General features: G+C 24.4%; 1 protein-coding gene across 2 annotated transcripts in view; it reads left to right on the top strand.

The window, feature by feature from the left end:
- Nucleotides 1-14,518, top strand: part of LOC100203932 (glucosidase 2 subunit beta) — a 34,356-nt gene extending 19,838 nt beyond the window's left edge. Inside the window, exons 5-19 of one of the 2 annotated variants that reach the window (XM_065818173.1) lie at nt 367-424; nt 1,524-1,583; nt 2,285-2,348; nt 2,416-2,481; nt 4,617-4,701; nt 4,909-4,975; nt 5,985-6,077; nt 6,162-6,285; nt 8,958-9,101; nt 11,736-11,780; nt 12,493-12,562; nt 12,648-12,737; nt 12,815-12,889; nt 13,912-14,008; nt 14,116-14,518. In XM_065818173.1, coding sequence (XP_065674245.1) covers nt 367-424; nt 1,524-1,583; nt 2,285-2,348; nt 2,416-2,481; nt 4,617-4,701; nt 4,909-4,975; nt 5,985-6,077; nt 6,162-6,285; nt 8,958-9,101; nt 11,736-11,780; nt 12,493-12,562; nt 12,648-12,737; nt 12,815-12,889; nt 13,912-14,008; nt 14,116-14,241 — 1,264 coding nt within the window. In that variant the 3' untranslated portion in view covers nt 14,242-14,518. The remainder of the gene's footprint in view (nt 1-366; nt 425-1,523; nt 1,584-2,284; nt 2,349-2,415; nt 2,482-4,616; nt 4,702-4,908; nt 4,976-5,984; nt 6,078-6,161; nt 6,286-8,957; nt 9,102-11,735; nt 11,781-12,492; nt 12,563-12,647; nt 12,738-12,814; nt 12,890-13,911; nt 14,009-14,115) is intronic. The other variant, XM_065818174.1, reaches the window with a different exon arrangement.
- Nucleotides 14,519-16,000: the final 1,482 nt, after the last annotated feature.

Below are 16,000 nucleotides of genomic sequence, written 5' to 3'. Positions count from 1 at the left end.
TAAGATTTGAGTAATAATAAGGTTTGAATAATAATAAGATACACCATAAATATTGAGTAAATTAATTCTAAGAATCACCTCTCTCACTTCTTCCTAACTGAACTGCTCGATTATTCAGTTGTATGTAATCACAGTGATTCAGAAATTAAAATATATAAATTAATATTAACTCTAACTTTAATTGGTTGTTTATAAAATTTCAGTATTTTTGCCTGTCTTTCTTTGGAGTCGTATTTTTGTGCTCTTGTCACTTAAACCTGATGTTATCTTTATACTTTATGCCATATACTTGAAATAATTTGAATATTAAACAATATTAACTGTTGTTTGTTTTATTTGTTTTCAATTTTTTACATTTAATTATAGGAAACATCAAGCTGAAGCTGCTGAAAAGCACCGTCAACTTACAGAAATGTCTAATATTGTAAGTGCTAATACTAAAGTATATTGTAAGTACTAAACTAATTCATTATTAAGTAGCTTATTAAGTATAACGTTTGAAATTAGTCAAATTTTATAAGTTTTAAATTTCATCAAAATGTGTTTTGGCCTTCAAAAGACGTAAAATTTAAAGCCTCGTTTATATACATTTTACAGTTTTATAAAAGAAAACAAAATAAAAAAAAGTGAGACTGCTATCTTTTTTTTTTTAATCACTTTTCCAAGTCGGTTGACAAGACAATATCCTGGAAAGAGTGGTTAAAAACAAAAAAATGATTTTACCTGAAAACTAAAAACCAACTGGGGCCTAATTTTGACTGCAGGTTTTATTAAATAAAGCTGGGTTCAGGCTTGTAGCAGAGCCTGAATAAATGAGATAAATCATAATTTTTGGGATAATTGAGGAGGAATGAAAAACATAATCATTTTTAGATAAAAGGGGAAGAAAAAATTAAAAAAGAAATGTGCATAATATCTAAAACAAAACAAAAAAAATAACAAAGAAAATAAGAAATTTAAGAAGAGAAGTTAAAAGTAATTTAAAAGAAAAAGAATTAAAAAAAATTTCACAATAATATAAGATAATTTTAAATAAAAAAACAAACAGTAGAAAAAGTTTAATGTTTTTATACTGAATTAGATCTATGGTAATAGATCAAGTTCATAACAATATTGTAATCAAACTTTTATTTTATAATAGAGCTATTTTTTTATTATTTTTGTTGTTGTTACTATTGCTGGTGAATTTATATCATGTCCTTATTTCTTAATTTAATTTTGACTATTTTCTTTAATTACTTTCTTTAAATAGTGTTCTTCTTGAAATAGTGTTCTTCTTGAAATAGTGTTCTTCTTTCCACTTAAAATACTGTTATTCTACTTATTGTTACTATTTTTATTATTATTATTATTATTATAATTATTATTATTATTACTATTATTGTTGTTTTTTCTGGATAACCATCAATCTGATACAAACAATGATACAACACTTATGTTTTGCTTTTCGTTTGATAATTTTGTTTAAATTTTGATGATAAAAGAAATTATTTCATAGCATATATATTTTATAATTTTTATAGGGATATTCAAACAAGCAAGAAATGATTCAAGAAGGTGAAAGAAGAAAGGTTGAAAAACAGGTTTGTATCTTTTAGTATATTTTAGATTTTATGAATATGTGTAAGTATTAGGCATCAGAAATTTAAATTTTCTGATTAGTAATTTCTCTTAATACTTTTATATAGTTACTTTAATTTTTAAAACATTGTTGGTAGATAATTTAAAAGAAAAAAAATCTTATTTAAAAATAAGTTTAAAAAATCAAACTTTGTTTTAAATAAGATGTGAGCTGCTTTTAAAATGCCTTTTTTATATAATATATAATTTTTTATATTTTTTATATTAATTTCTTTAATATATATATATATATATATATATATATATATAATGCCATTTTTTATAAGTGTTTAATATGCAAAAAATGACATTTATATATATTACTGAAATTGTTATTAAAAAACAGATTCTTTCTTTACTGTGAAAAATATTTTCAAATTAAAAAGATTAAATTCTTTTTTTTTTTTTTACTTAAAAAGAACTATTTTTCATCTCACTTCATAGCACACCATTCTGGTGTACTATGAAGTGTATGTCTAAGTTCTAAGTAGCAGCGCTGGCAATATATGTAGATACTGCCAGTACAAACCCAAACAGTCGGTTAATTTTTGTACTGAAGACTTTTTCCATAGTTATTTGTGACATTATCAGTGGTATTTTATGCATATTTAAGCATGCAGTATAAGATATATATGAAATAAATGTTTTGCAAATTTATTTTTAGAATCGTCTATCTACACTAAATGATATTTTAGAAGGAAGACGTGTAAAACTTGAAGAATTACGAGGTTTATTTGTTAACTTATTGTTTAAATAACTAATGTATTCAGTATAATATTGATTTTTGATTTTTAGCTGCAAAGGAGGCTGCAGAAAAGCCAGAAACAGAAGCCAAAGAACTTCACAAAAAAAATTGGGAAGGTAGGCTGAAATTGTGTTTACCATTTCGATAAATAGCAGTTACTTTATCCATTATACAATTTTCAATAAAAATTGATGTTTAAGAAGAAAATTTTAAAAGTAGTTTGAAAAAATTAAAAATTATACTAAGAAATAGTTACTTAAAATAAGATAAAAATTTAGTTTATATAACGGTTTTAAAATTAAACTAAAAGATGTTCATTGTAGACAATAAGTTCTTTGTTATTTGTTTAAATAAAATTGTCTTTGAAACAAGCATTAAAAAAAACACCTTTATTCAATAATTAATTACAGATGTTATTTAAATGAAAATATTCTTTTTTCACAATTCAAAAAATTATTGCAACTCTTTAAAAACTTAAAAACCTATATGTTTTTATGTTTTAAAGTAAGTCAAAATACAAATTTCTTTCACAATCAAATAAAGTTTAAAGCTCTTCTCTGTATGAAACACATAAAGAAGATTTTTCAGACAATTTATTTGAATAATTTATGAAAACTTTTTTTTTTTTCGTATCGTTTTCAGATTATTACTTAAAAGTAATAATAAAAAATAAAAAAATAAAAATTTCTTTATAATTGATATCTTTTTTGTTTCGTTAATAGTGTTAATAGTTTGTTTTTTTTTTATGACTTTTTGATAAAAAGGTTTTTAAAAAAATGCATGAACTAAAAAAATAGAAAGTAAACGTCAACATGCTCTTTTAAGAGGATGTCATGGGCCTAAAATTTAAAAAGTAAAGTTTAAAAAAGAACCCTTAGTTCAGCGCTATTTAAAACTTTTAAATTTTATAGCGCTGAACTAAAGTACTTTTTAAATAAACTTTTTTTTTTTTTTAATATATTAAATACCACTTAAGTCATGTGAGTGATTTTTCTGTTTAAAGTAAACAACAAAGTTAAATCCTAATAGCCAAATCCATAAAGTTTTTATCCTAATAATAATCTCTGTATCTATGCTCATACATTTCAACATCACAAATTTACATAAATTACTAACACAGCCACACTATTTATTGCACTAATCAATTTTACTTTTATGTTGATAGGTTTTTTTAAAGTTGTATTAAATTGTAGAAAATAGAAGCTTTAATTTTTGTTGACTTTGTTAATTTTCAAGTTAATTAAAGTTATAAAATGTTGGTTTTAAGTAACTTGAAATAACAAGTTAAGAAAATTTGGTCATTTTTATTTATCTAAAAAAAAATTTGTTGATTGTTAATAACTCAATAGAACTATTGTAAAAATGTTTTTAAAAATTATTTCAAACAAAGGCATTCTTAAAGTCATAATTTATAGTAAAATCTTATTTCATAATTGTACAATAAATTACAGTACTATCTTATTTCTATAAGGTATTAAAAATTTTTCAACCCCAAAATTTGTTAAAAGATTTTTTTTTAAATATGAAAAAGATTTTATTCATTTTAAAATAAAAATTTGATTTATTTGTTAAACAATTTTATCAGTTTCTTTAAATTTATATAATTAAATAAAACAAAATATAAAGAGATTATGCATAGAAAATGTTACTTCTGATTTTGCAACCCTAAAAGATATCAACTTAATATTTTTTTCTATAAAACATTTAACTTTTTAATTGGTTTGAATTTTTTTTCATTGTCATAGTTTTTTTAAGTGCATAAAAATGAAGTTCAGAAAATATGGAAAAAAAAATTTGGTGTACATTGTTTTAAATTAGTTTCCATTTTATTTTATTTTTAAACCTATATATTGTAAATTCTTAATTTCTTATTATTATTTTATAAATTCTTTTTAGTAAAAAATTTTCAAAAGTAATTTAATAGCCAGAACAAATTACAAATTGTCTAATTTAATTTGTTTAAATTAAAATCACATTAAGTTACATTAAAGTCACATTGCGAATAGTAATTTGTTAAACTTCAACACCAAAGTTTTATGAATATTCACTGTTTAACTTTGTTTAACTTTGGTTGGGGAAATTAAACCAACTTCACAATTGCTTAGTTTAGAAAGCAATAAATGTAAGGAAAAAATTAGGGCTACTTAAACCTTTTTTTATTTCTTCGAATTTTATTTTTTGAATCACTCAGTTTGTTTTCATTTTTTTACTCTAAGCAATTTAACCAATATTTGCTAATTTTCTATTTTAGAAGTTCAAGCAAAACGCAAAGCCGAGAGAGAAAGTGCTTTATGTTTGCAGCATTTTTTTTTGCTTGACTTGGACAAAAATGGTTGGTAAGAATCAAGTTTATTGAAAATGTTCAGATGTTAATGATTTTGATGATGGTGGTTGACTTTTATTCTTTTTCTTTTTTAATTTCTTTTCTTAAATATGATTAATTTTTGAATTTTTTTCTTGAATGTGGTTACATTGAAAAGGTTGAATAAAAAAGCTTAATATCTGCTTTAAAAAGTTTCATTGAATCATTTTATTTCAAATAGGATTACATACACTGAGCTGACAAATAGTCCATATATGAAGAGTGATAACACAGAAGATGTTGCAAAGGTATTTTAGTAGAATATTTTAGTAGAATATCAATCTACCATTTTTTTTTTTTTTTTTTTTTTTTTTTTTTTTATACATATACTAGTATACATAGGTCTAAGTTTTAGATAACTATTTACTTGTCTTAATTTTATATGGGATAGGTTTCAAAAATTTCAGAATATATATATATATACACACACACGCACACACATTTATATATATAATTATAGATACAAATCCTGCCACATTTTATCACAATTTACGCAAACTTACTGAAAAAGGAGTATGTTATATGTAGGGATGTACCAGAATTCCGTTCCAGCCGAAATTTGTCACTTATAGGTTAATCCGGTTCCGGCCGAATTCACAATATTTCAGGCCGGAATTTATCAAGCAACTTTTTTCTTTGCTGTCTTCAGAGCTGTTTTTACCCGCACGTCTTGCTCGGGTCCTACTCAGACCATGAATGAGTCTGTAGGCCAACAAACTAATTTATATAGTATATATATGCCAACAAACTAATTTATATTATATATGGATGTGGTAGTGATGTAGTGGTAGAGCGCTCGCCTTATAAGCGAGAAGTTCCGACTCAACTTGTTTCTCCGCCCAGCAACCTTGTTCATCAAGGTTCATATTTCGGAGTTATAGAGTTGAGAGAGGGGTTTTTTTACAATTTTAAATATCGATAGAAGAATTTTGTTTTCGACAAAAAAAAAGTTTTATAAAACATTTTTCTAAAAACTAATTTTACAATAAGCTATATTTGAGTAGATTCATATTTCTTTCAACTATAATTTCTTTTTTGTGTGCATTTCTTCATTTATTCACTCATTTATGTTACTTTCAAATTCTTTATATCAAAAATCTTGAAAAGCTCATTAAAGAATGATAGTGGCAAATAATTTTTTTTTTTTTTTTTTTTTGTTTGGTGATGTTTCTATTTATCAGTATGCAAATAACCAAAAGTTAGTGGTAAATGTTTGCCACGAAGCAAATATGAGTTAATAGATATATTATGCTTTAGGACTTGCTTGATGGGAATGAAATGGTTGATTCAGAAGGTTTTGTAAAGGTTTGGGAGCATATCAAAGACAAAGTACTGGTGAATGGAAGACCTGTAGGAGCATTTTTGTTAAATGTTTATTTTATGCTTATATGATGTAATGATGTACAAATAATCTTTTAAATGAATGCTTGAAAGGTTCCTGAAGAAAAGTTAAATGAGTCTGCAGAGAAGATTGATAGTTTATCTGAGGAAAAAACAAATCAACAAGCTGGTTCTGAGGAAATAGAACCTCCAGCTGTTTCTCCTACAAATGAAGAAGGCATGTTTTGTCTATTGTTTTGAGTTTTTCCAATGCTAAAATTTAGTATATATGCTTTATTTATTATATATATATATATCATAAATTTTTTCGGAAAATATTAAATTAAATATAAAGAAATATTTCAAAAGTATGATATATATAGAACAAAAGTATTTCTTTCCAATAGTATGTTTTTATAACTCAGATCTTTACTTGGCACATCCCAAAATAAATATTTTTACTTAAATCTAAATTTAAAATCTTTTAACATGATCCTGTATGTAAAAATGAAAACAACTTGATTAATTCAAAAAAAAAAGTATTGTTTAATTGTTGACATTAAACAAATTTCTCCTGTATATTGGGTAACTTGAATTTAAAGTTTTAGAACAAAATATTTTGTTCTAATGTTTTGCTATGCAAATTCTTTATTATAGAATAAAAAATTTTTAATTTAGAAATTTATTTTTATAATTTGATATCAATAAGTTATACAATAAAATACATAAGTTTTTGAATAGTTGTATATCAGGTTATAAAACAATTGTAATAAGCTTTTTATATCATACATGTTTACCTTGATTTTACTTACAAGAAATTGCTTTTTTAAACATATTTAATTATGGTTTAAAATTATCTCTTGCCAGAAAGTTTCTGGTTATTATTTCTGTTCAATTAAATTATGCCTAACTGTACTAAAGCTTTAGTTGTTAATTTAGGATTTATTGAATTTATGATTTTTATGAGACATTAAAAAATTATCAAAATTAGCTAATATTTTCATTTCCATCTACAAACAACATAAATTACAATTCTAACACAAAATAATAAATCAAAAATTTGGGTCGATTCTGGAGGGAGGCATTAAAGTGGTCAAAAATGAAAAAAAAAGTAGTTCTAATTAGCATAGTTTGGCACCAAATAAATCTACTCTTATGCTTAAAAAAACGATAACCTTCTTTTGACAAACCCTAAAATACATGCATACATAAATACATACATACATAGATACATGCATACATAAATACATACATACGTACGTACGTACATACCAGGCCTTGTTTTAAATAAAAATGCTTAAAGCAATAGCCTAATGTAAATTAAAATATAAAATTCTCTTTATTTTTTTATTTTTTTTTTTGCTTTTTTTAAATCACTGCAGTAATATTAATAACCGCAAAAAAAGTTAAATGTTATTTAACTTCTTATTTATTATTACTTAAAGGGAATATTTATTTTATTTTTTGTTAATCTTAATATTAAATAGTTAAATTTAATATTACATTTTTAAAAATGTTTGATATTAACAAATTTCTTTTTTTTCTCAACATTTACTTAAATGAATTAAAATATTTTTAATTTTTTAATTTTTAAATGATTATTTCATAAATTTCTAATAGCGGTTTTGCAACTACAAATGATTTTTTAATTAAAAAAAATAAGCAAGTAACAAATAAAAAAATTGCATATATTTATTTACTTTATTTATTAATAGTTTATTATTTTATTTACAATTTTGTTGTGAAAGCAAAGACTATTTTTCCGAACATCATTTATTAAAATTATATCATACAGTGTTGTTTATTAAGAAATAATCGTTGTGATTTAACTTGCGTTTAAAAAAAAAAAGTTTAACTTATGTTTTTATTATATTAACTTATGTTAAACAAATTTGTGGTGTAGCAGTTTATTTAAAATTTAGTTTTGAGTAAAAAAAAATGTTTAGGAAGAAAAACCAAAAAAACAATTGCGATAAAAATGCATTAACTTTAATTTTAATAAATTTAAATATATTTTTTGAATAAAATTTAAATTATACATTATTTAAATCTAAATTAAATCATATATTTTTTTTATCAGAATAAAATTTATATATTTAAATAAATTTTATTCTGATAAAAAAAATATTTTTATTAAATTAGTTTTAAATTAAATTATATATTATTTATCAGAATTAAATTATATGATCTTTGCTTCAAGCTTAAAGTATTCGGGTTTTTCAAGCAAAAAAATTAATTATTACAATATAATAAAAACAAAATAAAAATAAAATCTTAATTTTTATTTGAGTTTTTTTTTCATTAGTAAATAGCGCTTCCATCTAACATAATTGTCATTCAAACTTTTGTAACAAATGTTTTTACATAAACGTCATTCAAAAGTTAGTGTTATTTTTTTAAAATCTAATTACTTCTTTTATCTTACTGCTTATAGAATAATTTAAAAGTTAAAAATGATAAAAAGTCGCCTAACAAAAATTGCTTAATGCTTGCATAAAATCGCTTAAGGCGTACATAAATCGCTCTACCTTAACTCTTTAAAACAAGGCCTGACAAACTTACATACATACAATTGTAAAATTTTGTTTAAATAAAATAGTTTTGTATATCAGAGGTAAACTACTTCTTGTTGAAAATTTTTCTTTATCTTGAAAATTTATTTAAAAAATTATTTTTTATAGTTCTTTTTAGAATATATTTTTGTTTACATCTCTAAAAATTGAAATAATTGGTTAAAAAAAAAAAAAGCAAAAATCAACAAGTGATTATGGGTAGTCAATTTACTACCACCTCCACCCCACCCCATAGTCTACATGTTAGAATTTACCACTGATATACAAGCATAATTTTTTCTAAAATGTTAAAAACTTTATGAAAACTTAAAGCTAAAGATAATAAACTGTGAAATAGGTATCTCTCAACCAGTTGCTGAAAATGACCCTTCACTTATTTCTCACCATGAGGAAGGTGAAGATGACAATGATGACAGAGATGATGATGATGAGGAAGGAGAAGATTCTGGTGAAGAGCCTGGGATAGGAAAGTCCCAAGATGGTACGACATAATAAAAAATACACAGGGTTCGTACAGCATAATGTAAAAAAATCATTAAATTTGGAAGGAAGTAAATTAAATAGACAGGATTAAAAACATTTATATCAAACCATAATTTTTTCAGCTATTTTAAATTTCAGTTTTATAAAGTTATAATTTCTATTAAAAACACTGTATAAAAGATAAAAGAATCATATTTATGTATAAAATAAATAATATACAATAAATAAATAAAAAATATTTTTAAAATAAAATGAAACCTAAATCATTTTGTAAATAATAATGTGTGCAAATAAATATTTTTATATTTATTCAAAGTACATGCAGTAATAGACAGTAGTTGTTGAATCTCTCTTTTTTGTCTTAAAAAAACTAATCTAAAATAACATATTTATTACAAGTTAAAAAGGTCACAGCTATTAATGAAAAGTACATTATTTGTATCCCCAATAGTTGCAATTGTAACATCTAGTTTTTTGATTGCATTTCACATATTATGTTTTACATCACAATCCATACACTTAATATTCTCACCTAAAGTTTAAAATTAAAAAAAGAAGCATTACCTTAATTAATTCAAGTTCTTAGGTCAGGTTATACTTGACCTCTATAAAAAAGTCATCCTTTAATTACTCACTTTAAAATTACTAGCATATGTAGTGTATAGAATATAATTGTAGAGAAAAAACTAAAGTGATAAAAATTAATTGCGAGTTGTTGCAAAAATGGACTTCAGAATGCATTGATGCAGATTGATATTTCTGTTTCGTTTTTTTTTTGTTTTTTTTTTTGTTTTTTTTGTTTTTAATGTACATAGTTTTTAAGCATGACTTTTATCCAGTGCATAAATATTATTTTACTTTGCATTTTTTATTATGAACAAAAAAAAAAAAACATAAAGACAATGCTTTCTCTTTCTCATAAGACATAAGCCTAAACTAATTTTTTAAATTGTTCTTTAGTAAAAAAAATCATTCTCAGTGACAAGGTCTTCTGTGAAGACATGCTTTCCATTTGTTTTAAATATTTACCAAATTAGAATTTTAAGTTTTAAGTTTCCTAAAACGAAAAATTATAGGTTTCATTTTTAATTTTTTAAACTTGAAACAACAAGACTTTTTAAAGCTGTACGAACTCTGATGTTTTTGATGTTTCAAAGTTGTCAATTGCACACATCCATTTACAAATGCACTTTTTTGATAAGTTTCAGTTCAAAAGCACTCATAATAAATCCATTGTTCTTATAATTATTTTTATGCAATGTTTTGCATACAAAAGATTTTTTTTTTAATATAAGATCATGTTAAGTTACTGACATGCATGAAAGAAATTAATAATTGACAGATTTGCTAATAAATAAAGTAACTGACAGAAGATATTAATTGAAATAAAGATTAATCAATGTAGTAACTAATAGGGGAATATTAATTTTAGCATGAAAATTATTTACAAAATAAATATTTTAATAAAGTTGTATTATAATTATAATAAATTTATTATATAAAATATTAATAATTATTAATAAAATTATTATTCATTATAATATATATTATAAATCTTTTATTACTATTTTTTGTTTTTAAAACATTTATCATAGTTATCTTTTTATTTTCATTTTAAATCTTTTATTTTCGTGAAAGTATATTTATTTTCATTTTAAAACATGTTCATTTTAAAATTTTTATAAAAGTAAACTTTAAGTATCTAAGTCTAGCTTTTATTTTTTTTAAAAAAGTTAACATGTAATGATTCATGGCAATATGAGATTTTATGCTCTTTGAAAATGTCTATTCTAAGTAATTAAAAAGAGAAGACTTCTTTTCAACACAGGAGTATAAAATTGAGTCATTAGCAAAAAGAGTCACTATAGATGTGAGGTTGTCAGGAATATTATAAATGTAGATAAGAAACAAAACAGGACCAAGCATAAAACCTTGAGGTACCACAAAAGTTACTGGAAATAAAGAAGAGTGTTGGCCTTCAAGGATGGCTTTAATATAAATAGTTAGAAAGAAACAGTTTGATAATCTCAAAAACTTTTCCAGATACACCATATCAAGCAAACTTATGGAGAAGACTAGCATGCCGAACTTTGTTGAAAGCTTTGGAAATTAAAGCTATTGCTCTTGGCAAATAAAGCCTAAAGTCTAAAGCCTCTCTGCGTTCATTTAACACATAATAAAATCTTTTGGTCACAGCAGTTAGCAAGTCAGCCATAGAGCGAGAGGATCGAAAACTGTATTGATGGAATGTGAGAAATTTGTTAATCAAAGACTCAATATATCTTTTCCTTATGTTAAATATATATATATATATATATATATATGATGTTTAAGATATGTCTTTTCCTGATTTTTCTTTAATAAATGTCAACATTAAAGATTTAGTTTATGAAACAGCTTTATGTTCTCAGCAAGATGCTTTATCTTGTTATCGAACATCATATATTTGGAAAAATGAATTATGCTTTATAATAACAAAGCTTATTATAACACTAATTTTTGGATTATAAATTATAAAAAAAATCCTGTTTTTTATAAAAATTTTATTATTTATGGTATTTATAGTAGATAGTTTGTATGTTTAAATTAGGGAAATATTAAATTTAATAGATAATATTTATCTCTGCCATAGATGTTATGCCTGATTACGATGAAGAAACGAAAAAGCTTATTGAAGGTAAATGATAAATATTAGCATGGGTGTGTATATTTTAATTTGAGTGGCGCCTAAATACGGTCGACGCTGTCAAAAATATATATGTGTGTGTGTATATATATACATATATATATACACTCTTGCATGGTCGTTTTTACTATAAAATGTCAGTTTTATGTTTTTTTAATTTTAAAGACCGGAAAAAAAAAATTTTTTTCATATATATATAAAAACATTTTCAAAAATGTTTATATATATATACATACATAATTATGGCCTCGAAAAATTTCTTATGACTTTCTGGGTATTTTCTTAAATTATTAAGTGGCTTTATTTTATTTTTAAATCTTAAGATTTTTAAAAAATAAAAAGTGTGATTGAATTTAAAAGATTTTATTGATTAAATCAATATTGTTACCTTTATTTTCTAATAAAACATTTTATTAGAAAAAATGGTAGAAATAAATTTATTTTACTAATTTTATTTGAATAAAAATTTGATAAAGGTCGAAAAGTAATATCTGTTTAGTTGTTGAATAGCATAAAACAGTTTTTTAATATTTTATTGAAAAACAACAAATACAGAAAATCTGAATAAATTAATTTAAAGTATATAAAAGTTTTAATAAATTCTTAGTTCATTAAAATAATAAAAACCTGTTGTTTTAAATAGTCTTGTATAACATTTTTTTTTTTGTTAAGTAATAAATGTTCGAGTCTATAATCTTTATAGGTGCTGATGCTGCACGAAAATCTTTTGATGACATTGACAACGAAGTAAAAGAGTTAGAAAATGAACGCAGGTATCATTAGTTTAATTAGTGTTAATTACTTTTATTTATACTTATATATTAACATTAACTTTTTTTTCAAATCTTGAATTTTTAGATCTGTTGAGGAATATTTGAGTATAGATTATGGTTATAACAATGAGTTTGCTATATTAAAAGATAATTGTTATGAATTCACTGATAGAGAGTATGTCTTTCTTAATGTTTTTATTTTAACATATTGTTTGTTATTTAAATTAGTTTCTTGATTATTTTTTTCTTAAGATATATATACAAGCTGTGTCCATTCAGTAAGACAACTCAGAGGTCAAAGAGTGGTGGAAGTGAGACTGATTTAGGGTAAATTTTCTTTATAATTAGAAATCTTTTTAAAAATATTTGTCTATTTGTCTCTTTAAGAATACCCTTTTTATTATGAAATATATTCATTAATTTTAAAACCTCGGGACAATATTGAAATTCATTGCGGTTAAAAAAATTTATATTTAGTTGAAAAAATCAAAGCACCAAACCAGTCAGCCCTGTAGATGAATTAAAGCTTTCAGTCACTTTTCTAAGTACATCTTGGGTAGTTTACTCTCTATAAAATTTGATGATAAGAATAGTTCTTGCTCAAAGTTATTTTTTGTCTACTTTGAATAATTGCTTATTCTCCATAGCATTTTTACTACAATTTTTATAATGGTTTTTTTATTCAACTGCTTAACCTAAAAACAAACAGCTGGTGTTGATCTTAACTTATGGCACACTTAGAGAGTTGATGGTAGCAAGAATGTATTTAAAATTGGTGAAATATTAATTTCAAAAGTAATTTAAAATTGTTATTGTTAAAATCAACAAATTATGTTCAGTTTTAAAAAAACAATTTTTTTACTTCTCACTCAATGTCCACATAAATGTTTACATTGTTCACAACAAATGTTCATATAAGTTCACAAAGTTTAAAAATTCACATGGAAATTTCTATTTAATCGTAAAAAAAAAATTTATATTTAATAAACACTCCTTTATTTATTTTATAATTTATCTAAATTCTTTATTTCTATTATTTAATAAACACTGTTGTACAACTTTTATTAAAAAAATGCAAAAAAATTTAAAGTAACAAGGTATTCTGACATCTAGATTTCATGATCTATTGACTGATTTTTGTAATGTGAGTGTACATACACAGACAAATGATAATAAAAACTTTTGAAGCAAAACAACTTTTTTTTTTTTTTTAAAGTTTCGTTAAATTGAAGCAGTGTTTGGGTTTTGATTTAAGCGAAGTTTTGGTTAAGTTTTTAATATGGATTTTTCTTAGAGTAACGTTATTATTAGTTTAGCATAATTCTTATGCATGATTTTTTTTAATTTAGAAAATGGGGCAACTGGGGGGAGCTTCCTATGAAATATTCAACAATGCTTTATAAGGATGGTGCTGGCTGTTGGAATGGTCCTGCTCGGTCTACAAAGGTTCATAAAGTTATAATATATTCATGAAGTTGTAATATATTCATAAAATTGTAATATAAATTTTGGATTGTCTGCTGCTATTTTTATTATTTATTTGCTATTTTTAGGTAAATTTAAGTTGCGGTGCAGAAAGCAAGTTATTGGCTGTAAGTGAGCCAAGTCGTTGCGAATATGCCATGGAGTTTCAAACACCAGCTTTGTGTACTAAAGTAGCCTCTCATACTGAACTTTAGTAGATTCATCGGACCAAAAACTAACTGTGTTATATTTTTTGATCTAATATTATGATACTCTTGGCTCTTATTCGTGTAAGAAAAATGTTAATAACTTTTTAATTTTTCTGCTTTGCTTTTCTTTTCTTTTTTTTAAAAAGAAATAGATCAATAATATTCGATTTTTTAATTGTTTAGTTTTTATTTGAATACTACAAAATGTACTAGAATTATGATTGAATTATGATTGTCAAGAATTTTTGTGATGTTTTATCTCAATAAGTACTGTACTTTCTTATTTACGTTTTTTATCTTATGGCTCTGAATTTTGCCATTTTCCGGTCGTATTTAAATGTTTGGTATTTATAAATGTTTAAAGTGGTACACACTTGTCCGAAAATGAGAATAATTACTCCGAAAAGCACCGGAAAAACCCTTTGGTGGAAACAAACACCGGAAAAACCTTTTGGTGGGAACACCTTCCTGATATGAAAAATCCAAAAATTGAAATCTTTTATGACCGTCCGAGGAAAAAAATTCACTTTGAAGTTTTCGGCATAGTCAAAAAAGTTGAAAAATGCTGGTAACATTTTTTATCTTTGTAAAAAAAAACATAAAAATAAGTCAGAAATTGAATGTTGACTGCATTGAGAATCATAAAAAAACAATTTTTGCTTTTCTGAACATTTTATTCTCAATAAATACAAGGTTATTTTTTCTTATGTAATCAAAAATTTCTTCACAGCACTTTCCACATATTAAATTCAAAAAACAAACTGCATTCCTTTAACTTTAATCAGAATTATAAATTCAAAATGTTAATTTTCTTCAAAAATTTAAACAGGTTTTCAAGAGGAGCCAATGCTTTCACAAGTTCTTGCTGTTGAAAACAACAAAACAATTTTGTAGGTTTCGCAAATATTCAGGATGATCTATTGGCCTCTTTTATCTTTCCCAATGTTTCCTGAAGTTGTGATGCAATGCCTATGTGGCCTGCTCACTGTACTTGCCAAGAGATTCCTTCCTGTATCAATGAATTTCTTGACATGAAAGAAAACGGTCTGGACTTTAGGGGTCACACTTGCCACACTTGGCAAATAAAGGAAGGAGTTTTTGAACTGTGTGATTTTTTCAGCATAGTTACTCTGCAACTGAATTCCAAAATAAGAGGACACAACTGCATCAAACTTTCTGAGTGTATCAATCCATGGAAAAACTTAGAATGCTGAGTCTTCTTCAGCAAGTCTTTGAAGAAGATTAACATGTTTCAAAAGTTTTCGGCACTCATTGCCAGGAAACTGGCCTCCGTGAAATAGGTGAAGCTTAATGTGAAGTGCTTTTGGCCATTCATCAGCTTTATCCCAGGTTTCTTTCAGTGCTTTAAACAAATGGTTTACCACACCAGTTAAAAGATGAAGTTCCATGGGTGGGATTTTGTCGTGAACAAAAGTAGAGTCATGCACATCTAAGAGTGGATCATGAACAACATTTTGAAACTGCTTGGCCTTCTTGTTGTCCAGACCTGAATGTTGAAATGAAGCAAAGCACTTTCTTATTGAGCCAAAAATACGGAGTTTTCCACATTGTGACATGTTACGGTGATCTGCATCACACCAAGTAACACATGGGCTGAAAAGTTTCGGGCCTAATAAAGAAAGAAAACACAGATTTTTTTGTTCAAAATTAGCTTTATTCATCAACATAATCTCCATCAAGAGCAACGCAATCATACCAGCGCCGCTCTAATATTTCAATACCACTTTTGTAGAACAATTTATCT

Source organism: Hydra vulgaris, chromosome 14 (genome assembly GCF_038396675.1).
Source record: "Hydra vulgaris chromosome 14, alternate assembly HydraT2T_AEP".
NCBI lineage: Eukaryota > Metazoa > Cnidaria > Hydrozoa > Anthoathecata > Hydridae > Hydra > Hydra vulgaris.
The sequence above is the reverse complement of the archived record's forward strand: the minus strand, read 5'-3'. Positions and strand labels throughout refer to the sequence as shown.